General features: G+C 41.9%; 1 protein-coding gene and 1 long non-coding RNA gene across 3 annotated transcripts in view; both read right to left on the bottom strand.

Annotated features, from left to right (window-relative positions):
* Positions 1-1,855: 1,855 nt before the first annotated feature.
* Positions 1,856-13,014, bottom strand: LOC123514493. Its single transcript, XR_006677617.1, has 2 exons — positions 12,116-13,014; positions 1,856-2,560 (listed from the first exon to the last, which is right to left on the bottom strand). It is a non-coding gene; the product is annotated as an uncharacterized LOC123514493 (long non-coding RNA).
* Positions 13,015-21,863: 8,849 nt separating this feature from the next.
* The window catches only part of LOC123514491 (polypeptide N-acetylgalactosaminyltransferase 5-like), a 47,494-nt gene continuing 42,396 nt past the window's right edge, over positions 21,864-26,961 (bottom strand). For both annotated transcript variants that reach the window (XM_045272374.1, XM_045272373.1), the window contains exons 10-11: positions 23,324-23,458; positions 21,864-22,741 (exon numbers count right to left, since the gene is read on the bottom strand). In XM_045272374.1, coding sequence (XP_045128309.1) covers positions 22,595-22,741; positions 23,324-23,458 — 282 coding nt within the window. In that variant the 3' untranslated portion in view covers positions 21,864-22,594. The remainder of the gene's footprint in view (positions 22,742-23,323; positions 23,459-26,961) is intronic.

Below are 26,961 nucleotides of genomic sequence, written 5' to 3'. Positions count from 1 at the left end.
CATTTCACTGCTGCTGACTATGATCAGTGTTGTGTCCAATGAAATACTTAGGCCTGTATTCTGAAACTTTTAGCTCCCTTACTATCACTGCTTTCCAAAGTCTCCAATTGAAGATAGTCATGTTCTTAACCTCGTCAGTACCAGGACGCGTTTTCATATTCATTCTGGTTACTATCCGGCGATTTTATACAGCTTCAGAAATATATGTTGAGATTAAGATAGTACAGGGTCTGACCATTAACCTTTTGATCTCCATAGAACCTTCCGTATGCAAATATAATTGTCTAATCATATCCAAAAATCAAGGTAAAAATGTGTTCCAGTACTAAAGGGCTTAAGGTGTTTTTATATTTCTGATGATAGATTGGCAAGATTTTTATTTTATCAAAAGGAGAAACTGTCTTGAAAACCTAGCTAATTGTCTCTGTGGCCTTGGAAAATCGTCGTAGTGAGAGGGGAAGGTGTTTCTGAATACATGGGATAGAGTGAGCATGAGTGAGCGTTGGTGTGCAGAGTGGAGGCAAGACAAAGGATGTTCAGTCATTTCTTTTTTCATTGATTTAAAGTATTATCAGTATTTACATGATTTACGCAAATATGTATCAGAAACAGATCGTTGCCGTGTTGTCTGTGAGACGTCCAGTGTTCAGAAACGCCTTACCCTCTCACTACGATCATTTTGCAAAGCCACTAAGACAACTAGTCGGGTTTTCAAGACAGTTTCTCCTTTTAATAAACTAGAAATCTTGCCAATCTATCACCAGAAGCACAAAAATACTCTTAAAAACACGAGTATCTTCAACTAGAGCCCTTGGAGAGCAGTGATGGTGAGAGAGCAAAGCATTTCAGAATACGGACCACAGTGTGAGAGGCGTAAGGCCAGCGATAGAACACGTGCAGCACACCAGCTGATGAGTGAGAGATAACACAAACATTCTGGCCACACGACCAATACACTTCACCGCTTTACTTCTTCCGTGGCACACCGCACCTTTCTAATGCTTCTTACCGCCAATGCACAGGATCTTTTCCCAGTCTGTGAAAAGGGCAAGTGCTTAAAAAGACGCGCTCTCCTCTGCAATCCATTGGCGTGTTTGATACACGACCTGGAAAATTATTGTTCAGTCGCTGCAACTACAAATCCAGCCATTTCCCTCGCCTCTGTCATCACGCCATTTTTTTTTTTTTTCAGGTTTAGCAAGAAACATGGAAAAAATTCAGGAAACGAGAATGAAAGAGACGAGTCAAGGGGAACAGGAATCGTGTTCTGTCTTTTAAATCCCACAATGAGACATTCTTTATGGGTGTTCTGAGCCCTTTGTGTGTGCGTCTCTCTCTCTCTCTCTCTCTCTCTCTCTCTCTCTCTCTCTCTCTCTCTCTCTCTCTCTCTCTCTCTCTCTCTCTCTCTCATGTATATGCATGTCATTTGTTGATCTACTTATATTTATACCATGCCAGATGTTGACTATCATTAGTTCATTCGTATATACGTATACATTATCTTTGGTACTTACATACGTACTTACGTTGTACCAATGATAACATGATCACCAACGTCTGGCAACTCTCTTCATATCTTATCTCCTCTTACTCGCCGATGCCACATTACACGATGCTTTTCAAAAAAAAGGTACAGTCTTGCTGTTTTCTTTCACGGTTATATTATCTATCTGCCATTGTTTATTTTTTCATGTATTTCACTTAGCAATGCCAGTGAACACCGCACCAGTGAACATCGCACCAGAAGTTGGAGCCCCACATCACTCACCAGCAGTGCATCACACAGATGAGGCAACTAACATCCCAAGCAGCGGTGCCACCATCAGCTAGACACAAGTAAATTATGACAACAAAATTTCTTTCGTAGTTTTAATATCAATAAAGCAACAGTTGTAATGGTGAAATGTTGGCACTTTGTCAACATCGCTACAGTGAAGCATGGGTGGAGGAGAGGTCTCCCGTGGGTCGAGGCAGAAATGAGTGGCGGTGAGCTCAGTGCAACGCATGAGACAGTGTAGCAGCAGCCACCATGGACTCATTGCTTCAGGTGGCCAAAATGTTACCCATTCGTGGGTATGACATTGTCAGTGTTACAGATATGGAAGATCTCATTGGAGTCTTGAGTCAGTGACGCCGACGGCAGGTTAACACGACCGATACTTGTCGAAGCTGTTCGAAACTCGGGGTGATAATATTGGACGCAAAGACATAGGATGAGCGCCAAACTTGGATAGTGCGAGGTGTGTGTGTGTGTGTGTGTGTGTGTGTGTGTGTGTGTGTGTGTAACATAACAATAATAATAACAATACACCATCACTAATAAAAGCGGCCATCAGGTGAGCTGAGAGGATTGTGAGAGCGGCGTGAATGGCGAGGCGGTGGTGTGGGGCAGGTGGTGTCGTGAGGGCGTAGGGCGTGTGGATCACAATGGCAGTGAAAGGCGGCCTCGGTGGTGAGATGCGGTCACACCCGTGCAGCGTCCCTTCCTCGGGTCCTTCCCTCTCAACATGGTAAGGAGGTGCTAGGACAACCTCTGTTTGTCTTTCTGGCGTAACTGTTCCTGGGAGAGTGAGAAGGCTGAATGATGATGAGGGCGGAAATGGAGCTGTGGCTTTTGACAGGAACAGACAGTTTGGTGGACATCGCTGAGGAAAGACACCTGTTATTTGTCAGGGGTTGTAAGAATTTATGGACGGAAGGAACTCGTTGGTGGTGATGGAGGTGAGCGAAGGGCACAGACAGAAATAGTGAAAGGCTGAAGGAAGTGTAAAAAGTCAGTTACCAAATTGATTCCCTTAAATAAAGGAGAAGGGACGGAAAAAAAAAAACATTATTGAAGGAATAAGTATTATGGGTGATAAGAGAGAAAAGTGTTAAGGATAAGTGAGAGAGGGACACTGGGGAGGTGGTGAGTGAAGGAAGGCAGGGACATTAAGAGTGTCAGGGATGCTGGGTGAGTCTCCTTTGTCTCTCTCATCTGTGCCGTCGCCCCAACTCCGGGTGTCCCTCCACCTCTACGAACCGGCAAGACTGTGGTGACTGTGACAGCCATGGTGATGAGCCTGTGATGATCGGGGATTCTGTCACTATGTCCGATCTTGATGCACAGTGTGGTGCCTCTTTGTAGAGGCAACGCACGTCGGCACGCACACACGCCACCCTGAAGTGGGAAAGCAGCCTATGGGCCAGTCACCCGCACCCCTGTCTCGCCACCTTCACCCACCGCCAGACGGCACGAGTGTACTGGACACTGGTGAGGGTGTTGACTGTAACCACATGCTCAGGAGCTGCTGCATGTCCTCCACAAGGATGCCGTGGTTCCTGGTCACCTTAGGGACACAGGCACCTACACCACTATTTGCACTATCCTGCATGACTCCTCTCAGGATTGAAGATGGCGGTGCCCGTGGTGGATCGAGGACGCAGGGCCAGGTCATTAGTGTCCTAGATACTCTCCAGTTTAACAGTGTCCATCTTCTGAGAGATGAGCTGACCTTTGTCACCTCCTTCCCTGTGTTCTCTGCTGCGGCGTCGTTTGCAAAGGAACTGGAGCAATCTTTCACAATGCACTCTGGTAAGGGATACTCAGAACTGCTTCTCTCGTAATGCAGAGCTCAGGCTGCGGGCTGTCACACACAGCCTCTTACCGGCATTCTCTAAGGGGACGGGGTGGGATGGGATCTTTGTAGCTACTTGGTGGGTGACGGGGAGGACAGTGATGGCCGTGGAGCACGAGTGATGTGTGCTGTGCCATGGCCACACTCCACAACTCACCATCACAGCAGCCACACTGACACACTGCTCACCATCACACTTCATGGCAAACATTCCACTAAAATAGATCCAAATAAGTGGAAGGCCTCACTCTGCCTTCATCCAAAGACTTGACAAAAAGAACGACCTTCATGAAGTCACAACGATTATACAGTAAAGTGAACGAAAATGACGTGTATGGAGAGCAGTTAACACGTTACATAAAAAAAAAAATTGAAAAATTCCGAAGTTAACTCATATCGTCAACCCACAACATCAGTGTGAGTAATCAGGAAATAATTCAATCTCGACATCCCAACTGAGTAATGAAGGACAGTAGTTAGGAGGAGAGGCTGACTATCTGCAGAAGTTCATTTTTCTAGTTTGCCTCACAAATGCCTGCCATTCCAGCACGCTCTTCAGTGCAGCCTGAGGCGATGTGAGAGTGTGGTGAGGCTGCAAGCAACACAGCGAGGACTGGAGGCTTTCATGACACGGTGAAAGACGGCCAGCTGCTACGCAGTGATGCTGCTGTGTTGGTTGGCAAAAACTATTTCCTATCATGAATGTCACTTGCTTGATGTGTGTGTGTGTGTGTGTGTGTGTGTGTGTGTGTGTGTGTGTGTGTGTGTGTGTGTGTGTGTGTGTGTGTGTGTGTGTGTGTGTGCACTGCTTATTCTAATAAATTAATACTAATTTATTTTATTTCTTTACGGACGTGTGAGGTAGGCAATTTTTATACCAGCGGTGAAAATCCCGTAACCTGTTCCTTCACACACACACACACACACACACGTAACAGAATGGAAGAAGTGTGACAGAAGGGCACAACAATAACAACAACAACAACAATAACAGATACAGCAGCAGCAGTAGCAACTAGAACAAAAACAACAGTAACAACAACAACAACAGCAACAACAACAATAATAATAACAACGACAAAACCAATAAAACTCTTCCACAAAACAACAGGGTGGTTGTCAGAGGATACATGACACCTGGACACACACACACACACACACACACACACACACACACACACACACACACACCATGACTGGGCTTGCTTGGGCGCCTTCCCTGCTCAGGTGTAGCTCCCTTGAAGAAGTCACCCGTACAAAACCAGTCAGGAAGAAACACACGTCCTTGGGCTGTGTTTCTTATTACTGGGATAATAACAAGGCAGGTGATAGTAGTAGTAGTAGTAGTAGTAGTAGTAGTAGTAGTAGTAGTAGTAGTAGTAGTAGTAGTAGTAGTAGTAGTAGTAGTAGTAGTAATAGTACATGCATTAATATAATAGTAGTAGTAGTAGTAGTAGTAGTACATGCATTAATATATAACACTTTTCTTTTATGAGTATGGAGGGGACGGTCGGGGGGTAAGAAACCGGAGGAGAGTTTCGAATGAGTTATGTCATTGCCCGGCCTCCTTCACACATCAAAACGTCCCTCTCTCGTGGCTAAGCAGTTGCGCCACGGCTTCCCGCGCACCACAAAGTACTGAACTCAGCCGTGCAGCGCGACATGCCACACGTTTTAAGTTTATATTTTAACCTCAAACACATTATGCTCTGAGGATGTCGGAGCTGTACCCTTAGTACCTACTGTATATTATATCTACTGTATTCAGCTTCTCACGTAATGCTTGCCTCCATCCACCACCGTGTTAATGAGAGGCGGGCTTCATTAGAATACAGCCGTGGCCAATGTGCACTGTATAACAAAAAGTGAGATTGTTATGTCTAACAGTTACTTGTGTCTTGGCTCGCCAAACTTTCAAACACCAAGACTGATAAGTCTCAGTTCACCAGGTTTCATTGCAGCAGGTCAGCCTCAAAGCCAATGTGTATCAATGATGACCTTCCGTTTAACTCTATCGTACTTAAAGGTTCGAGGATTTGGTGGAGGCATGAGCGCCTGCCGGGCCAGGGATTAACAAGACTGATGAGTACAGTGAGTAATCACTCCATTCCCAGTCCTTCCCCAGCAGTGACAAGCTTTCCAGCAGGAGTGTGGAGGCCCTGCGGGCTGTGCACAGATGCACTCTGGGATACCGACGCCCACACGGCTTCCTTTATGCCTCCGGTCTACAACAACAATCAGTAGATGAGCCGCACAGAAACCCAATCAGCAGATGAACTTCTAACACTCCTAGGCAGAGTGGAGAAAATCCTGAAGGCAAAAAATGGGGTTCAAAATGTTTACATTTTCTTGAGTTGTACGTAATTCTACCTGAAGAAAATGTTCTTTAGCTAAAAGTAAAAACATTTTCCTTTTCTTCTTTCTTTCTTTCTTTTGAAAGGAAGTGTTGATGTGCAAAGTGGAGGCAGACTGAGTAGCTGTTATGTATGAACATTAAGTTACTTGTTAAACAACATCTATTTTGAATATTTCCTTTTACGGTTGGATTTACTGAGCTACTACTTTTTCACATTTGGTATGTAACACTCTTGTCCTCACTTGTATTGATAAAAAAGAAGAAAAAAAGAGGCATCGGATGGCCTGGCCTGGTAACTTGGTAAGTCATACAAATCGTTCCGCCGTGCCAAGCTTGGCTTACCTTTATAGGGAGCCATTAGCGAACAGTGTATGATTGCCTCACCTTTGCAGGGTTCGATGACGCGCCACAAATGCATTAGGTATAAGTGTGCCTCGTTCTAAGTTGACTTTCCCTAAAGGTGAAACATACACATGCTTTCAGACTAATACGACTCACAGTGAGGTGAGTGGAGGCTGGTGGATAATGAGGCGGGAGTGCCTCTTCGCTACTGGGGCGCCTTCCCTTCTCCCTTCGTGTTAGCGGGACACGCAAGATCAGCCAGCGTGCACTCAGGCCTCGTTCGTCACATCGCCTATTGCAACTTCAGCGATCCGACACGAATACACTCCCTGCCTGTTCCTTTGTGTACTGGCACATGTCTGTTGCCTGGCTTGGTTGTTCCAGATCAATTGAAAAATCGAAAAATGTGTCTAACATAACACACGCAGACCAAACATGCTCTAGACGTGTTATAGTCATGGTGACCTAAGCCTAACACCTGTAGCACGCAACTCCACACACTGACTGCTTCAATCACACCCACGGCGAGGATCTTTACTCCATAACACGTACCAGTATTGTGTTGACGTCACGCAATCACTCCGATGCACTGAGCCATTCATCTCTCTGTATCTATCTCTAACTATACGCCACGGAGACCTCGGGTAGGATTTCATCTGCTGAGATTTTATTTTACAATTTAATCTTTGAACAGCTTCAGTATGTAAGAAATATAGTTAAAAAATAGATGGATAAAAAAGAAAATCAGTGACGAATATATTTAACCTTTATGAAACATTTACTCTACAATGTGTGTAAAGTTTGCAAGAACACATTTGCAACACGTGCATTCAAGCATACTGTCCAAATATATTTAGAAAATTACTTTTTTCAGGCAAATGATAATTCCATCATTTGCCAAATATTTTAATATACAATACTCCCAATTCTAATCCTTGAGTTGTTTGTAGCTCCCGGGACTGTATTGTGTGCCGCGTGACTAAAGAGAAAGGTCTACAACAGACCGATAAAACACCGTGATCAATGCATCAGTCAGCAGACAGAAGGGATCTAATGGTAATGACACTGTCCACGAGCGCGCGCCCATACACACACACACACACACACACACACACACACACACACACACACACACACACACACACACACACACACACACACACACACACACACACACACACACACACACACACACACACACACACACACACGAGTTACATTATTAGCCTGTAGCTGGTAATGATATTCCTGTTATTCTATTTCAATAACTTAATCTGAGTTTATTGAACAAAAGTTTGATCGACACACACATCATTGTTATCTGCAAAATAACCTTTTAGATGTGCACCGCGTCATTTGAGTGGGGCCGAGGTGAAGTTAAAGCTGTCAGAAGTCCAGCTTAACTCTATCAGACAGCCTAACACACGAATACTTAAAGCTGTTTCGAGTTACATTATTAGCCTGTAGCTGGTAATGATATTCCTGTTATTCTATTTCAATAACTTAATCTGAGTTTATTGAACAAAAGTTTGATCGACCTACTTATCTATTTTTTTTCTTTTATCATTGTTATCTGCAAAATAACCTTTTAGATGTGCACCGCGTCATTTGAGTGGGGCCGAGGTGAAGTTAAAGCTGTCAGAAGTCCAGCTTAACTCTATCAGACAGCCTAACATTCCTTCAGTACATCTACATGAAGACATTTCTATACAAGTGCATAATGCATATTGCACACGTCTGAACTCCCTCTGTCTCCTATAAACATAAACACAACGGCATAAGAGAATCTCAAACAAAACAGGGAAGTAAACATTATTAAAAAAAAAAAATGAAATAAACATGAAAAGGAAAAACCTAAACTACGTCCCCACTGGCTGATGACGTGCACCAATCCTCACCTGTCACAGTCACCACACTCTGGCTCACGAATTGTCTCCGTAATGTCACGTGAGAGAAGGCTAGCACGGGGACACCGCCGCTCACTGCCGCCGTCATGCACTCGCTTGGTACACGCCGCGCATTCCAGTCTATCTTGCTATGAAACGTGCACAACCCCGATTAACCCCTTCAGTACTAAAACGCAGTTTTACCATGACTTTTGTGTACTATTAGACCATTAGGAAGAGTTTATGGAGGTCAGAAGATTAATGGCCACAGTCTTCACTATTTCAATCCCACCACATAAGTTTCTGAAGCTGTATAAAATGATCAAATAGTAAGCACAATGTATATGGAAACGCGTCATAATACTGAAGGGGTTAAAGAGGAAGAGAGGGCGGCAAGAATTATTATAAATGTTAAGGTAGAAATAAAAATTAGATTAGAGGTTACAAATATATGAGTTAATTTCTGAATTGTTAAAAGTCTAAAAGCTTGGGGCCAGGATGAGGCTTCAGTGACTTGAGGAAACCAGAAATACAACAAACTTATAAACTAACGCTGTATTTGTACCAAAATCATCATCACCTGGTTATAATTAGCGAGTCAAGCTGATACAAATAATAATCTGGCGTCTTATAGTTAATTAATAGATTTTAGTTGAAGCAACATAGATTTGCCGTATGGACTAGTCAGAGAGAGAGAGAGAGAGAGTTGCCGTGTTCGTGTGTCCTTAAATATGTAAAAATGACAGTGACATGTTGAAACGCAGGTGTGGTATGTAAACTCTCATTCCCCAACCTCCCAGCTCCCTTCCCTTTCCCCTACACAGCCCTCATTCCCCATCCCACTTGTTTCCATCCTGACCCCCCCCCCCAATAGAATCCTTCCCCACTTCTCTCCAGCCCTCCCTACTCCCTACCCTCTGCCTCGCAAAATAGGCGCGTTGAGAGCCGTACACAATCCCCATACACTGGTCAAGGGGAGGGTCATATGGTACACTTGTCTTGCCTAACCGTACAAAACCACAGAAAAAAATTGATATAGCTCTCTCTCTCTCTCTCTCTCTCTCTCTCTCTCTCTCTCTCTCTCTCTCAACTTCCCATCACCAACTCAATTTTCCCTCTCCTTTCCTCCATTACCTGCAGTCACACACACACACACACACACACACACACACACACACACACACACACACACACACACACACACAGAGTCAACACTGCCTTAAGATGGAAGTGGGGGTGGGGGTGGGGGTGGAGGTGGTGGTGGTATCGTTTGTTTGCTTAAGATGTTTTATTGTTTTCGCCTTCCCCGGCCTGACTGTCTCGCCTCACGCTCAGTCATACCACGACGGCCTGACACTGACTGACGAACACACACACACACACACACACACGCTCATCACTCGCCTCCTTTGTCGCTTTCTTCTGACTTGACTCTGTAGTTGTTGTTGTTGCTGTTGTTGTGTTAGAAGTCATATATACGTGACTTTACCTACATAAACCTTAGCTGTTTGATTTTTTTCTTTCGACAGACAGACAGACACACACACACACACACACACACACACACACACACACACACACACACACACACACACACACACACATACACATGCACACTAATAGCAACAAGACCCTAATGTCATATTCATACACAAAGTTAAGTTAATTTTTTCCAATGGACAAAATAATACCAATCACACACCTTTATACTTTGCATCATAAGCTACATACATACTACATATATACGCACACACACATACATACATGCACTACAATACACCTCCAACACTAGAGTGCAAATGATGAACCAGGGAATTCATTTGCCAGATAGTGGGGAAATGAATGTGTAAGAAAAGAAGAAAAGAAAACGAAAAAGAAAGAAAAAATAGATGAAAAAAGATGATGTTTTCTTCTCACTCTCACAAACACACAAACACTCACAATCACACACACAAGAGTCCAATTAAAGCGAAACACACAACTGCTAGGGATGTGTGTGTGTGTGTGTGTGTGTGTGTGTGTGTGTGTGTGTGTGTGTGTGTGTGTGTAGGTTCACTACGTATGTTCATTTATATTTTTACCTTGACGCAGGATGAACATACGAGCCGACGTGGGCGAGTGGCCTGGCACACACACACACACACACACACACACACACACACACACACACACACACACATAGATCTTTTACCTTCCCCCTTCCATTCTCGCTCTGAAAAGTACACACATACACTCTCTCTCTCTCTCTCTCTCTCTCTCTCTCTCTCTCTCTCTCTCTCTCTCTCTCTCTATCTATCTATCTATCTCTCTCTATCTATCTGTCTATCTATCTGTCTATCTATCTAACTATCTATCCATCTATTTATCTCTCTACCTACCTACCTATATATCTTTTTATCTATCTATCCATCACTCTACCTTTCATCTTCAAGCCTTTAATGCATTTACTTTTACCGCCCTTCACGTGTCGGCAGTAATTGGTGATTACAGGAGAGCACAGCGAGCGGTCGTTACGTCGTTAGATGGACGCTAAGAGCACCAATTAACAATTCATGCACTTACGTGATCTATTATGATAAACTCCAACGATGTATATAATTTTCATAACATTCGTTGCACTATGCTGGAGAAAATAACCAACTAAAAATCACAACTCTAGGAATATTAATGAAGAGAAGATGGAGATTAAGAGTCAAATTAATCTTTTGTACCAGGACGTGTTTCCATATTCATTCATGTTACTATTTGGCGATTTTATACAGCTTCAGAAATTTACGTGGGGATTAAAATAGTGAAGATTGAGGCCATTAATCTTCTGACCTCCGTAGACTCTTCCTAATGCAAATAAAATCGTCTCACCATACCCAAAAATCAAGATAAAAACGCGTCTCAGCATTGAAGGGGTTAAATTGGTCCTTTCCCGCCGTGGTACAGTGGAACCATGCGCGCTTTGGGGTCCGAGGGATCTCCAAGCGCACGGGTTCGAATCCTGTCCACGGTCCGAGTGTAGGTTGGGCTTCCTCACTCGGGGCAACGGTTTCCTAGCGGGTGGGTTTTGAGATAGGAGGTACCCTAAACAGTATCCCCTTTAGCCCATAAATTCCCGTGAAAAGTCCACATGGTATAAAAAAAAAACGAGAAGAAATTAACAATAAGCATCGAATCATGAAGTTTCCCTCGGTGCAGACACGTACGTAGTGGTTAGCAATTAATTAACATAAAGAGCTGATGAGACAAACACTACCTCACTGCGTCCCTGCCCTGTGCCACTCACTCTGTTGTGCTGCTTTCGTGTTTACTCTGTTTTGGTGTTTACAAATGAGCATGACATCACAAAAAAAATAATAAATGAAATAAAAATAAATAAATAAATAGAATATAAAAATACGCGTGATGAATTTGGATGGATTAAATATGTAATACCAAAACACATGATTTTCCTTTCAAAAATAGACACACACACACACACACACACACACACACACACACACACACACACACACACACACCACACGAGACACATGAAAATAAAAAAAGAGGAAAAATAAATAAATACATAAATAAATTAAAAAAGAAGAAAAAAAAAAAAAAGAACTAAAGAAGCCTGATTAAAACTGAGCAAAGGAAGTGACAGCATCTGCCAGCACACCCTCGTACGCAGTGACAACCGATCAACAAGTGGAAGCTGCGAGGCGTGTAGTGGACAGACAAACTTACAAGTACCTGGTAAGAGCGGAGGGAGGAGCACGTGGAAGGGCGCCAAGGGGGGGAAGAGAGAGAGAGAGAGAGAGAGAGAGAGAGAGAGAGAGAGAGAGAGAGAGAGAGAGAGAGAGAGAGAGAGAGAGAGAGAGAGAGAGAGAGAGAGAGAGAAAGGACGGACGTTGTAAAGTAAGAGTCTCGCCCAGCATATTTACCTCAGGAAGACTCAAATGGTGAATTCTGCAAGGCCCAGGTCTTCACTTTCACTGTAGGCGTGCGCGCGTGTCACGATGCTCCTGTTGCTCTCACTGCTCTCACTGCCCCGCTGCCCGCCAACACACACACAACAATACACACTATTACACAGGGCAGGGGTACACCCTCTCCTGTGTGGATGGCAAGCGTTCCGTAGTGCTCATACAAAGACGAGAGTATACATCAGCTTCGCAAGACTAGTTTGATTTCTCAATTTGATTCTGTTGCAGTTGTGTTAATTGATAATCTTCAGTGAAATCTTTTTGTTAGTAGGTTTTTCTTATACCTTTCCATCGTCAACAGTATTAGTTGATTTCTGTCTGCGTTCTCATTTTCCTCTTTGAGTTGCTACAAACTAACGACGTTGCTCGATTATATTCTGAAGCAATGAATGAATCGTGGCAAGCACTACATGGCACAGGCTAAAACCAATAAATTTTCTATTCCAGAGGCATCAGTTCCTGCCACAATCTTAATGTATGTTATCATTATGGTGCCAATACTCTTCGTAAACTGATTTGAGCCGCCATGAATGACATGGAGGGGAAAAGTTCGAATCAAAGCTTCCTTTCCGAGCCACGTCTGTCGCTCGCTATCGGGCCCATCAGCCACCCAGCCGCCCGTTGGTTGGTGTTGACGATCTAAAATTCAACAAACCTTCCTCGGATATAAGCCACAGCCGCGAGATCGCTGCCTCACTAGGCCTGGACAAGGGCTATACGTAATCCGTGACCCGCTGGAAACACCTCAAGTCGTATCATCACAAAAGTTGTTCGAGATGTAGCACTTTTGACACTGCACACCACCCCGCCTCACGGCATCGCGGCTGACGGAGCGCAACACACACACCTGCCCACCACCGTGCCTCGGAGCACACTGGATGAGGGAAGCTGGGGTCTGGGGAGGAGTGAGGACTGAGGACTGTGGAGTGAGGAGTGAGGGATGGGGGGATTCAGGGGGAGATGAAGTCACTGTCACCGCCCACCTGTTTCTCCCCTTCCCTCCCTTCCCCCCACTCTCTCGCTCCCCGCCCACACGCCGTCCTTACCTGGTGGCTCGTGGCCTTTCCTGGCGTGCCTCTCCTGCATCTTTACCGGCAAAGGTGTGTGTGGTAATAACAGGCGGCGAGCCATTAACCTGTCTCGCCCCTCACCGCCCGCCTCCCGCAACAGGTCAGCTACGGTACGGCAAGTTTTGACGATGCATTGCTTCTGTTCTTCCCACCCCTTCCCTTCCCATTCCCACACACTTCAGTGTGGCATTGTCTAAGAATTACTGTCGAATTAGTTTTAGCTGGATAGAGTAAATATTGGGAGGGGAGAGCATGGGAGCAAGGACTGTACGTTGGCAGGGTACTACACACACACACACACACACACACGCACACACACCGCGTAATGTAATTTTTTTTTTTTTTATGTTATGGCCTATAGCGCTTGCAGGCATACTTGAAGAGTATGCGTGGGAAGCGCTGTTCAGCTTCCGGCCATTAATGGCGTAGGCAATTTTATTTATAGTGGCCCATATCACCACCCAAGCGCATTTTTGGTGTAACCACCTAGAACCTAGGAATCATGGTGACATGCAGGTAACTTTAAACCACTCGACAAATGGCAAAGTATCAAGGCGGTATGTGGTGGGATTCGAACCTATGCGTGGACGTTTGCCCGATTCCACGCTCACCATCTTATCTAGTAAGTGATTAGGTATGGGGATGTATTTCGAGGAGTTGTGGCCTCGCTGCCCCGGTGTGTGGTGTGTGCTGTGGTCTCTTTCCTTCCCGAAGATCGGTCTATGAGCACAGCTCTTTCCATGGGGTAAAGACTGGCTCGGTGATCAGTAGACGACCGTGGTGAATTACACACACACACACACACACACACACACACACACACACACACACACCCCTTATTCGTACCCTTAATATAATAATGATGATACTACCATAACTTTTAATTTACCAATACCACCACTGCACTCCTTCTCTTACTGTCCATTCTGTCTCCGACACATACACCCTCCTCCCTCACTCAAATCCTCTCACCTATTTCAGCTCCACAGTGAAATATGTGTGCATTTAATGGAAACACTAAGACATACCACCCCTAAAAAAAAAAAAAATAAATAAATAAATAAATAAAAAAAAAAAAAAACTACAAATAGAGCTTAGAAACACAAGGCAGTGTAGCAAAATCTTGATGTGCTGAGAGAAGGGAGGGCGGGAAGGAGTTGGGTCATTACCAAATATTTACGAAAAAGTAAATAATTTTAAAAATCAAAAAAAGAAAAAAGACGCCCGGATTGGAATGCACTACATTTTTTGACGTGATAAATACTTAAACAAATGGCAAAAATATAAAAACCTTCACAGGTTTAACAATGAAAAAATAACACCTAGATAAACACCTGTCATTTTTTTCAAACGGTACCACAAAACATCAAAATATCGAGAAGGAAAAACTCAGCCAGACTAAACTATTACATTTCCTTTATACAACAAATTTGCACTTTCTAGAAAATAAAGAAAATACAGATCCTTTGCCGTATAAAGTAAATAAATATCTTTTTATCACCTCGGCGCCTTTTTTGTTAAATTTGAAAATATGCAACGTTTCACTAGATCTTATTGAATATTATCACTCGGAGCATGTTTCTTATACCTTTTAAGTCCTAAATCAAACACCATACTAATCATAAGCGTGCTAATAAAAAAAAAAAAAAAAACTATAAAGGCGTGTTCACACGTGCCAGTTTGCGACTGTTTTTTATTTATTTATTTATTTTTTTTTTTACTCACGTAGAGTGTCCGATTCGCAATCGGCGCCTAGCGACTGCAAAAGCAATCGCAAAATATAAAGACCAACATGTTGGTCTTATTAGTTGATTTACGACTTCATTTATGGAAAGAAAAAGGCATTAAAACTACGCTTTACTTATAAATTATCTTTTCTATTTTTTGTCCCAGAAATGGAGATGGTAAAGAAGAGCGCTCGACATATATATAAACATTTCCACTTTTTAGCTTATATGTCACGAGTACATTCTTAGAAAGATTATAACTATTTCATTAAACCATTTAATATTTACAAAACGTGCAGAAAAGTACGTTCCAGTTGACCAACTTGCTGTGAAATAATTAACCCATCTGGTGGTTGAAGGCACCTACATAGCAGATCGCGATCGGTCCCAATGGGACGTGTGAACCTGCCTTAACTCATAGCATGCTATGCTATGAGTTTCTATCGAGAAGCAAAAACACATCAACGCTTTTTTTTTTTTTTTTTTTTTACATTACAAGGGCACTGGCCAAGGGCAAACACAGTGTTGGAAAAAAAAAATCCCGCTGGTTGCCAGGCCCTGTTAAAAGAAAAGTAGAAAGAGAAAAAACAGAAAAATCTAATTAATTATACTATGCCTCAAAACTTGTTACACGTTACTGACAATAACAAATACCAAAACAATGCTAACACCATTGATAAAGAGAAAACAAAAAACAAAAAAACAATGTGCCCTTTTGCTGAGTTTTTTTTTTCACCTCTGGTAACTCCACCTCCTCCTACCTCTCCTTCTCCCTCCTTCTCCCCCGTCCGGCGTCCACCACCTTCTCTTCCACCTCTTCCTACACCCACAGTCCTGAAAACTTAGAAACACAGAAAAACCGATTAGATGCACTAAATACGTACTTACCGTACGTATAAAGTCGGAGTCTGAGGGATGGGCGCGGCGGGGCGGAGGTCGTGGTCGTCAGGATAACAGAGTGCGGTGGTATGGTGTGGCGTTGACACTTCGTGTGTGTTTCACTTTCACTGTTTGATCTGCTGCAGTCTCTGACGAGACAGCCAGACGTTACCCTACGGAACGAGCTCAGAGCTAATTATTTCCGATCTTCGGATAGGCCTGAGACTAGGCACACACCACACACCGGGACAACAAGGTCACAACTCCTCGATTTACATCCCGTACCTACTCACTGCTAGGTGAACAGGGGCTACACGTGAAAGGAGACACACCCAAATATCTCCAGTCGGCCGGGGAATCGAACACCGGTCCTCTGGCGCCAATCAGAGACGAGGACGAGTCAACAAACTGTTTATCCTTTAGATCTTTACTTGTTCTACAGCCACATCCGGATCTTTAAAAGGGCAGAAATTGAAAACTCTATTCTTTTTCATCCATAGCTTTCATGGAGATGCTTAAAAAGATTTCATACATCCCATATGGTGATGATTGTCGCGTATCAAAGTGAAAGGGTTAAAGCAGTGTGTGTGTGTGTGTGTGTGTGTGTGTGTGTAAAGATGATTATTGGCGGCCCGTTGGGGTGCAGTGAGACTCCAATTCTTGCCTTTACATTGGCTTGGCGGGGGGAGTGAATACGTAGTCTGAGAAGGGAAGGGCAGCTATGCTATACTGACCGATGGGAGTGACTGACTGACTGGGAAAAATTTCTTCATCGCCATCACGATCCCTCTGTTATTGATCAGCGTGAAAAAAAATTCTAGATTTCATAAGTAATTGCACACTGGTACTTATTCCTGTATTCAGCAGGCATTTCGCTTTCTTATAGAAGTATTAAAGGAAAATAACCTGCCGATCTTGGGCAGAGTAGCAAACTGTATTCAGCCAACACCTGAATGTTCTTCCCAGAATGAAACGATAAGTATTAGGTAGCGGTAGATGCGAAGCACAGTAGCCAAGCCATATGCTGCTAGCGCAAGCATTGCAGTAGAAGCAGGTACCACTGCGGTTGGTGGCGTGGTGGGCGTATAGAAGCATGGTTGGTGGTGCCACAGGAGATGGTGCAGCTGGTGCCGCTGTGGTGTGGGAGGCAGGGTGCGGACCCTTGAGTACAGGCAGACGCTGGCTGTGCTATGCGGCTGACTAGGTTTTTTAGGGGACTTTTTAGAGATGCAGCATAACTTGGTTCTGATTTTCTCATTATTATTACTTCACACACTCGGATCTATTTCTCTCTCTCTCTCTCTGGTATGGGGCTTAGAAAGGGTTAGGACAGGCAAAGAAAAAAAAAGAAGCAAGGCTACATATTCTTGGATCTCTTTCTGTTTGCAGAGGATCAAAAAGGGTTAGGAGGACAGGAGATAGGTATGTAAAGGCAGAGATACAGGGAGGCAGCAACACAATCAGGTCTTTTCTCTCACTTTGTAGGAGCCAAGGAAGCTTGGGAGGAGGGGACAGAGAGACAAGAAGACACACACATACATAGTCAGATCTCTATCTCTAATGTAAAGTCTCACATTATAGGCCTACATAAGGTTCTGTTTTTAAAAGCAGGACTTTAAAGAAAGTCTTACACTGTGAAGAAACTATTTATTAAAAACTTTGAAATGTTCCCTTCACCATGCACGTGTACATACGTAGTATGTATACAAACACAAGCATTCACATTTACGGCATGTGTCAATACTTCACATTTGGAATGACATTTGAAAATTCACTGATATTATAAATTGATTGAATGTTATAAAGCCATATTGATAAATGCAAATATGAACATTTATAGAAACTGTCTTCATGATCTAATGAGGAGAAAATAAATGAAATAACATATCTAAATAAAATGTGTATCCAGAAGACAGGAGAGTACCCTGCTTATGTAACACAACACTTCATGACACACAGCTTATTTCTGTTCATCCCAAACACATGAAAATATACATCTTCCCTAAACTTTACATCTTAAGCTACTATGAAACTATCTGAGATGAATTGGTGTTGATGTAGATGATGGAAAAAAATGTTAAATGAAGTCAACAGATTCACTTGAGCTTATTGATATTGATATAAAAGCACCTTATTTAGGAATAAAGGAAGATGATTCAACAATCCCATCTTTTTGTTACATCAATCAACAATAATTAAATATAGTGGCACAGATCAACATTCCTATTCATTGAAATATGAATTACTCCAAGCTTTCCCACTACTTGTATATCCTTCCCACCTAGTCTTACCAACCCTCACCACCAACTCGCCCAACAAACAAGCTGTTGCCAAAGAGGAAGGTGAATCAGGTCCAGCAGAGCCAGCCATGTTCTTATCTCAAACTCCACATCCTGCTATGAAGGCAGGCATCACCTAATAGTGTTTGATTTATGAAGTGAAAACCAATACATATTTCATGGATGAATAACAGTAAATAATAATCAATCAATGCATAAATGACACTAAGAAATGGCAGAAGACCTTCTCTCGTGTTTGAGGGCAGCAGAAGACAGTCTGCTGATATACTCGTGGGCATCATGAAGGACAACTATCAAGATTTCAATAATAAAAAGTTGTTGATGTATTATAAGAAATAGTTTGCCAAGAAAACCTGATTGTAGAGGAATAAATCATTACACACATTTACAAGCACACAGTCCTTGTCCAGTATTTCACAAGCACTTGCACCACCACTGGTAAGATGAAATACTTCAGACGTTCACATTGTGTTACATCTTTGCTATAAGGGAAAATATTTCTATACTTAGGAAACCTTATGTGGATTATTCAAGTAAACTTCAAGCACACTTTGCTTGCACTTAAACAGTTCTTGATTACACATCAGCCACAAATTACCCACTACATATTCAGGAATGCTTCCATAAGGGAAGGCAGAGCAGCTCCCTTGTGCTAAAAAAAAAAAAAAAAAAAAAAAAAAAAAAAACTTTTAGTCATAAAAGTATATTACATACATATAAAAAGATAACCGATGGAATTTTACAATAAATCTATGAATCTCTATCCACTCTTATACATTGAAAAGGCAAGAAAATTATATGTAAACTTAACATATTTGAAATGTAGAAGCGTAACTAATTAGAAAAAAAAATAAATAAATAAAAAAAAATAAATGAAATGGTAATCACTATTCCAACAGTTCTTCCTTCAAGCTGTACGAGTATAATAGTATAATACTCTTATGTACATGATCACTTCAAAAAATTACCCTAAGAAATAACAAGGCTGCTGAGACACCACACAGTTCCAAAACAAATTGTTATTCATGGGTTACTCTAACTACACCACACCATACAACACATCTAATCCTGCCCATGTTAGCCTGAATATCATCCAGTTCTTGGCCCTATCCAATCAGCAGTACAGTAAACTCAACTGAGTAAAGAAAAGCAAAAATGCAATATTTCTACAATTCTAACTAGAACATTTTCAGTTAGCAAGTCTTTATATCCTCAAATTACTGTAATACACATAAGCAAATCTGTAAGTGTAGGTAAGCAATTTATACTTCAGTTGTTTTTACAGAGAGAGAGAGAGAGAGAGAGAGAGAGAGAGAGAGAGAGAGAAATAACAGTTGAGTAAGCTGTGCCCTGCCTGTGGTGTGGCTGCCAACACACTGCTGCTGGACAGTAGCAGCTCACCAATACTCACTCACTCACTTATCACTCTCAACAAGGAATGTAAAATAATAAAATTTTGCTATCTATAACTTGTATTCAGTTTCTTGTGCACTACAAACATAATCACTAGGAATCAATAAACAAGAGGGAATGAAGGGCATGATGAAAGCTTTAAAGACCATGTTATTTCTGCCAGTAGTGTGTTAATTGTATCTACTGTGTACTTTTCTTGCCATTGACATAATGTATGTGGTTTGTAATTTATCTTACATTCACATATGACTTATGCATGTATAGTTTGTATTCTGTCCTCTCAAGTTTACATTTGTTAACAAAATTTGCCCTTTTACCTTTTCTTGGTGGTAATTCATAGAGACATGCTTCATATTGCAAGGCTGTCAGTGCTACTCCCTTAGTTACTCTTGATACAAAGCTGTTTCCAGGAGAGAAACACCATCACAGCCTCTTGCTGAATTCCAATTTTTGGTAATTTATCATTAACAATGACTATGATGCAATATATTAATGATCATGAAAATGATAATGCAAGAGATGAAACTACTGTAACAGTCAATAAAAATAACATCTTCACCATCACCATAGGATAATTGGAAGTACATTCTCAATCCAGTCCCAAACACCATCACCACTGTAGACTAATAATTACATATAATTACATAATTCATGGCTCCTTATGGCTTGGAAATCTCCACAGCATATAACAATCAAATGATTACTAATTCCCCTTAAATATTAAATGCATCACAACTGAAAGGGAATTGATTATCATTGAATGTTTCCAAATACAAAAGAAGAGTTGACTCTAATTAAAGAGGTGACACTGCATGGCTTTTCATGGAATAAATTTCTTCAGCAGTGCCATGCCACTGACAAAGTGGCAGAATGGGAGCAAGGAGCACATCAGACCACCTGAGGAATAAACAAAGTCACCATTTGACACAAGGGAAATTGATCAACATTTGCAGCTCATAGTGCTGCCATTTTAGGCCAGCTGACCTCACTCAGCACGAGAGCTCTCACTGACTTACCACTGCAAACACTTGGCTCACCTGGAACACTACACATTATGGAATCCAATCTTTTCACAAGAGTAGTGCATACTGAGGGATCCTTGGGGGTCCCTCTTCCCAGGAACCTTAAGTCATCAGCCAGACCACCTGGCAATGTGCACACATTTCATCATAGTACTTACAATATAAAAATACCACATTTCTTTCTGCTCTACCTATCCTTTGCTGCTTTGGCTTCATTCATCATTAGTTACTCAAATCTGACAAAAGTTATAATGTGAGATGTGCTTTTGAAGAATCTTGTGCAAGTATCACAGTGCAGCATACTTCACTCACCAGTATATTGCTGCATTTTCAAATTTACATTATTATAAAATAAAGTTTCACAATCTACTGAATAAAAAACTGGTTAACAGTATATATACGAGTTTTGAAGACATTTTCCTGCCACACACCTGGTCTGGGTGACTCTTGTGGCATTCACTTCTCTTTGAGGCAATCATTTTGCCTGCACCAATTCCACCAGTTACAAAGGCATAAATGTTTCATACATTTGGCAATAACAAATGGAGTTCATATGATACAACACAAAGCTTTATCTACTGTACACATGGTGCTGATAAAAGGAAGAACCACAAGTGCAGCACTCATTACTGCTTTGTTTACAAGCCTCAATCAAATGGAAGGTTTACCCATAAGAACAAAAACATAACAAATAAGGTATTGTAAAAGTTCACTGTTATTCTAGCACAACAGCATGTAACTGATGCTATGAGAAGACAGAAAAGATCTCCTAAAGTAATTTTTAGTTACAACATTACTGGGTGCACAAAACTTCAAGACAAGAAAATTTAGCTTTTTTTTTTTTTTTTCCAGATGATTTAAGAAGTTTTTGCCACACTTGTGCTTCTCCCTGCATCAGCTGGTTAGCTTAACACAGCAACCAACGTGGCTCTTCTGTGGTCCAGGTGTGAATATCAGAATAACATCAAATAAACCTTCTCTGGCTCTCTCAGAAGGCACTAATTCACACACCCACCTGGACAGATGGCAAAGGAAGCTAGATCTCTGGAAGTAATGGGACAGCATATTTACATGATATATATATATATATATATATATATATATATATATATATATATATATATATATATATATATATATATATATATATATATATATATATATATATATATATATATATATATATATATATATATATATATATATATATATATATATATATATATATATATATATATATATATATATATATATATATATATATATATATATATATATATATATATATATATATATATATATATATATGAAGAGTCCATTCTGTCTGGAAGAATTACAAGCATGGAAAGACATCACTCCTAATGTGTAGCTCCTATCACCATTACTGACTCCTGCAATATTTGCACTATGCTTCACTTTTGTAGGTAGAAAAAAAGAAAAAGTCCAGCTAGGGTGTTGTTAGTTACTATGAGGGCCATTCAGTATTGCTTATTAACCTTCTTTCTCAGAATATCATTGGACTATTTCATCAACATTATTTGCAAGCAAGACCCAACTTTCCTCTTCATCTATCTGAATAATAACCAAATTACATACAATAAATCCTATTTTTGTTTGCAGGTCTAGGAGTACCCATTAGTGCACATTTCTGCAGGCCCAGGTCTGACACTAGGAAACTAAAGTCACTCTTATATATGTGTGTTAAGTACCACCAAAGAAACCCTGTAAGTTCCTTTCAGAAGCTGTGCAATAATCACTTGCTTCATGACAGCTTCTTACACATACACTGGTGTCACGTTGCACTGCTCATCATCACAACCATGATAAAGTACTCTAGTTTGAGAGGAAACAGTTCATTATCACACTGTTATTCATCAACCAACAAACACTAGGTCACCACAAGAGAAAGTTTTCTGTATTATCACAGAGTCTACATTAAATATACTTTTAAGCACCACACCTCTCTCATTTTCATTTCAATATATTATGGTGTAGTTTTCTAGTTAATGTAAGTGTTCATAGGTTGTTAATTGGCCTGCCACTTGAAGGAACCATTCATGACCCACTGCTGTGCTGCCGTCCCATCACAAGGCTTCAGCACTGGCAGGGTCACATCTCGAGCGTCTGGCTTCTGGAGACACCTTCCAGAGTTGACGTGTTTCAGCGACCCATCCTGCAACATTTGCCACATCAGAATGTACAAGGGCACTCACAGGTAAAACAGAGAAAAATAAAAAACACTTAAGGTGCAAATTACGGATCAGGTTTTGTAGTATGCTGTAGTGGTTTGATGGAAGATTTCATTATGATGAGTTCTATATGATGCTGGTGACTACATCACATGAAGCTTTGCAGTTTTCAAAAGTTTGAGTTTTAAAATAAATTTTCAATCTATTTATGAGGAAATGATATTTAATGTTTTGAATGATATATATATATATATATATATATATATATATATATATATATATATATATATATATATATATATATATATATATTTTTTTTTTTATTTATTTATTTTTTTTTTTTGACACAATGCTAAGGACTATCAAAATGAGAATGGACATGACAAAAAAATTGCCATGAATTATTTTAATCTTGCACTCCTTTCCATACTCTAAACTTTTCTTTTTTGTCTCACCTCACATACCATTCAGCATTGCATCCTTCCATACTCTAACAATTCCCTCTCACCACCTGAACCCCTTCACTGATTATAGATAAATTTGCTAGTGGGAGTGTGGTACGTTACCGCTTGGTTGTAGGTCCACATCTGGTTGCCACCCATCCCATGGCAGCGCACCAGCTTCACCGGCCCACTTGGGTTGGACGCATCCAAGCAGTTGTCGTCAGACATGATCTGCTGCCTCTTGGTGTAGGCAAACACCTACAACATATACTCACACATTAATATCCGAGACTTTTTTGTGGTTGAAGTAGTAATGGTATTACACATACACGTATGAGTACAGGTTTCCCTCGCTTTATGATTGGGTTATGTTCCTGAAAACAAGATCGCATAATGAACGATCGGACAACGAACTTAAGGTTCAATAGGATCTAATTCAAAAGTTAGTGTTACATATAGATTCATTTTTTTTTTTAGTACAGTGGTTTCCTCGATAGGCCTACATCCAATGGCAAGAAGAGAAAAATGAGCTTGTGTTACGTTGTCAGGTGCCACTCGTACTTACAGTAGCTAGCTGAACTCTTAATAGCATCCAGAAAAAAGATGTTCCTCGTTGTCAGAAGTGAATGGAACAGATGGTGGAGTGTTGTGTGGACAAAGGAGGACACAAATCTGGATCAGCTGATTCAGGAAGGGCCGTGGTGGCGGCATGCTTGAAAAGGCTGGAGATGGTGGTCTGCTTTGCTCCTCATCATCAGAAGATACAGAGCTTGAATCCAGGGCAGCAGGTGGAGGAGTGCCAGACGTAGATGGAACAGGCAGTGGAGTGTGTGGAAGAGGGAGGTGATACAGCTGGCAAAGCTGATTCATTACGGTTGACCTCCTAGAAGAGGCTTACGTCTGTGACTCCAGATCTTCATTTCCATACTATGGTAGTGTGAGGCCCTTCTGTAAGCTAGTGTTGGTAGTTTCAGCCTCCCGAGTCTCTCTTTATAGTTGAGACTTTTCAGCTCTAGAACATCCTTGTAGCTGTGTTGCACATTCTCCACCATCTTGATGTCTTTTATGAGGTAAGGATTCCAGACAGAATTTGCATATTTTTGATGTGGTCTTATCACTACTTTGAACAAAGCTTTAAATACATCTAATCCAACAAAAGTTCTAAATTATTTCCATTCATTTATTAGCTTTATTTACTTTTTCAGCAAGATGGTCTGCACAACTTAATTTGTCATTGATAATAACACTTCCATCCTTCTCAGAATCAACATAATTTAATTTGAAAGTTCTTTATGCTCAAAAGTGTACTGAAAAATCATTTCTCAAGGCACTAATAGTTGTTCCATATCTTCCAATGCAAACATCAGATGAGGCAGCAGATTTGAATACAGAGGAGATGATTGTCTGTCTTGCCATTTTTTTCTTGGCCTCAAATATCTCTCTGTACACTTTGAATGCCTGCTCCACATCATGAGCAAATGCTGCACTTCGCGCTGGATTTGGATCTCTTTCCTGGATTTTGTCAATGACTGCATCTAGGCTAGTGAACACCTCATGAAGTGTTTTGATGTCAAGGCCTCTCTGGGGTTGATTTTCATCATCGTCATCGTCATCATCATCATAGAGAGCTCGTTGTTCATCCAACTCTATCAGATCTTCACTGCTGAGTGGCACATTGTGGGACTGCAGCAAGTCTTTGACATCATCCTCATCCACCTCACTGAAGCCAGCCAGATGAGAGAGCCTGACGATATCCTTGCGAATGGTGGCCACATCATTAAAACTTGTGAAGTTGTCAGATGCCTTGACACATTCGGCCCACAGTTTCTTCCAACAGTAATTCATTGTTTCTTGAGTCACCTCCCCCCATGCAATGCTAATGTTGTCAATGGCCTTCTTGATATTATAACTGGCCCAAAAATTCCTGATAGTGGACTTGTCAGGCCCTTCAGTTGTGTCAATCAACTGACTCATGATGTGGCACTGGTAATGTGCCCTGAAAGTGGCGATCACACCTTGGTGCATGGGATGGAAGAGTGCAGGGGTGTCTTTGGGAAGAAAAATCACTTCTATGTTGTCTGCCCAATCTTCCATGGCCTTTGGATGGCTTGGGGCATTGTCAACCAGCAGGAGGAAACGGTTGTCAATGTTCTCCTTGGCAGCATAGTCACACAGTGCAGGGGACAAATAACTGACAACATAATGCTGGTTTATAGAAGATGTCATCCAGCCCTTCTTGTTAGATGTAAAGACTACTGGGAGATATTCCTTAACATAACCCTTGAGTGCCCTTGGGTTTTCCGAGTGGTAGATAAGTAAAGGCTTCAGCTTGAGGTCGCCAGCTGCATTACCACCAACACCAGGGTTAAGCGATCCTTGGATGCTTTAAACCCTGGCACTATTTTCTCCTCCTTCGCAATAAAGGTTCTGGACGACATCCTCTTCCAATACAGGCCTGTCTCCTGGTACGTGATGACCTGCTTGGCACTGTACCCACACAATACTGTGGCTGGTGGCTCCTCACGACTAGCTGCCTCACCACTTGTTTCAATGTTTGCTGTTCGACCTCTAAAGCGGTCAAACCAACCCTTACTGGCGTTGAAAGTGGTCCCTTCCTTCACTTCATAGCCCTTCTTCTGCAACTCGTCATAAATAAAGAGGGCTTTCCTTTTCACGAGGGAGGTCGAAAGAGGCATGCGGCGGCGAGTCTGGTTATCTATCCACAGCCTCAACAGTTTCTCCATTTCCTCCATTATTGGCTCCCTCTTGCTCGTCAGTGTCTTGGCTGCTAATGAAGCTGTCTCGCCTGCTTTCTTCACAGTGGCAACGTATTTGATGACGGTGGACACAGTGGATTGGGGCAACTGTAGGGTTCTGGCGATGAAGTTTGCACCCTCACCTCCCTCATGGCGCCTAATAATTTCCAGCTTTTTCTCCAAAGACAAGCTTTTCCGTGGTCTTTTGGCCCTCACTTCACAAACATTAGTTGTTGCAAGACGTTTGGAAGACATGATGCTTCTTTCACTAGTAACACACAACAATGAAGGCAATTTTAGCACAACACAAAGACTGGTGTGGTCGCAGGCTGGTGGAGATACACAACTTAAAGATTAGCGGGAAATGGGAATGTGTGATGGGTTTCAATGGGTGGCCGCCGTAGTGTGTGGTGGCGCTAGGGTCGGATCAATGTGTGTGTGTGTTTGCCTGTGTGGAACGGTGCCACTTCACCTGACTCTTCGTAAGCCTGGCAGCCTCTAGTGCGCAAGAAATTTTGAAACTTGCTTGCTCGTGTATGTAATTCACCACGGTCGTCTCCTGGTCACCCAGCCAGCCTTCCCCATTACGGAATACGAAGCTAGCTCATAGCTCAGACCGATCGTCGGTTAGGACTGAGACCACAACACACTCAACACACGGCCACAACCCTCGAGTTACATCCTGTACCTACTTGCTGTGAACAGATCATACACATTGAGAGGCTTGCCTAACTGCCTTGCCGCGCCCGGGACTCGAACCCAGGCTTTCTCGGTAGTGAGCCGAGTGTGCTAACCATTACACTTTGTGTGTGTGTGTGTGTGTGTGTGTGTGTTTTCCGGCACTTTCCCCGGGAAACCGTCCCTTCTATGTCTCCATTTATCCATTTTTTCTGAAAGTTATGCACATTTTGTGCTGTAACAACTTCATCACTCAATGCATTCCACTTCACCATTCTATGTGGAAAACTATTTTCCAATATCCTTCACACACTGCCTCATCCTCTT

Source organism: Portunus trituberculatus, chromosome 38 (assembly GCF_017591435.1).
Source record: "Portunus trituberculatus isolate SZX2019 chromosome 38, ASM1759143v1, whole genome shotgun sequence".
Lineage (NCBI taxonomy): Eukaryota > Metazoa > Arthropoda > Malacostraca > Decapoda > Portunidae > Portunus > Portunus trituberculatus.
This window is presented reverse-complemented; position numbering and strand designations above follow the sequence as displayed.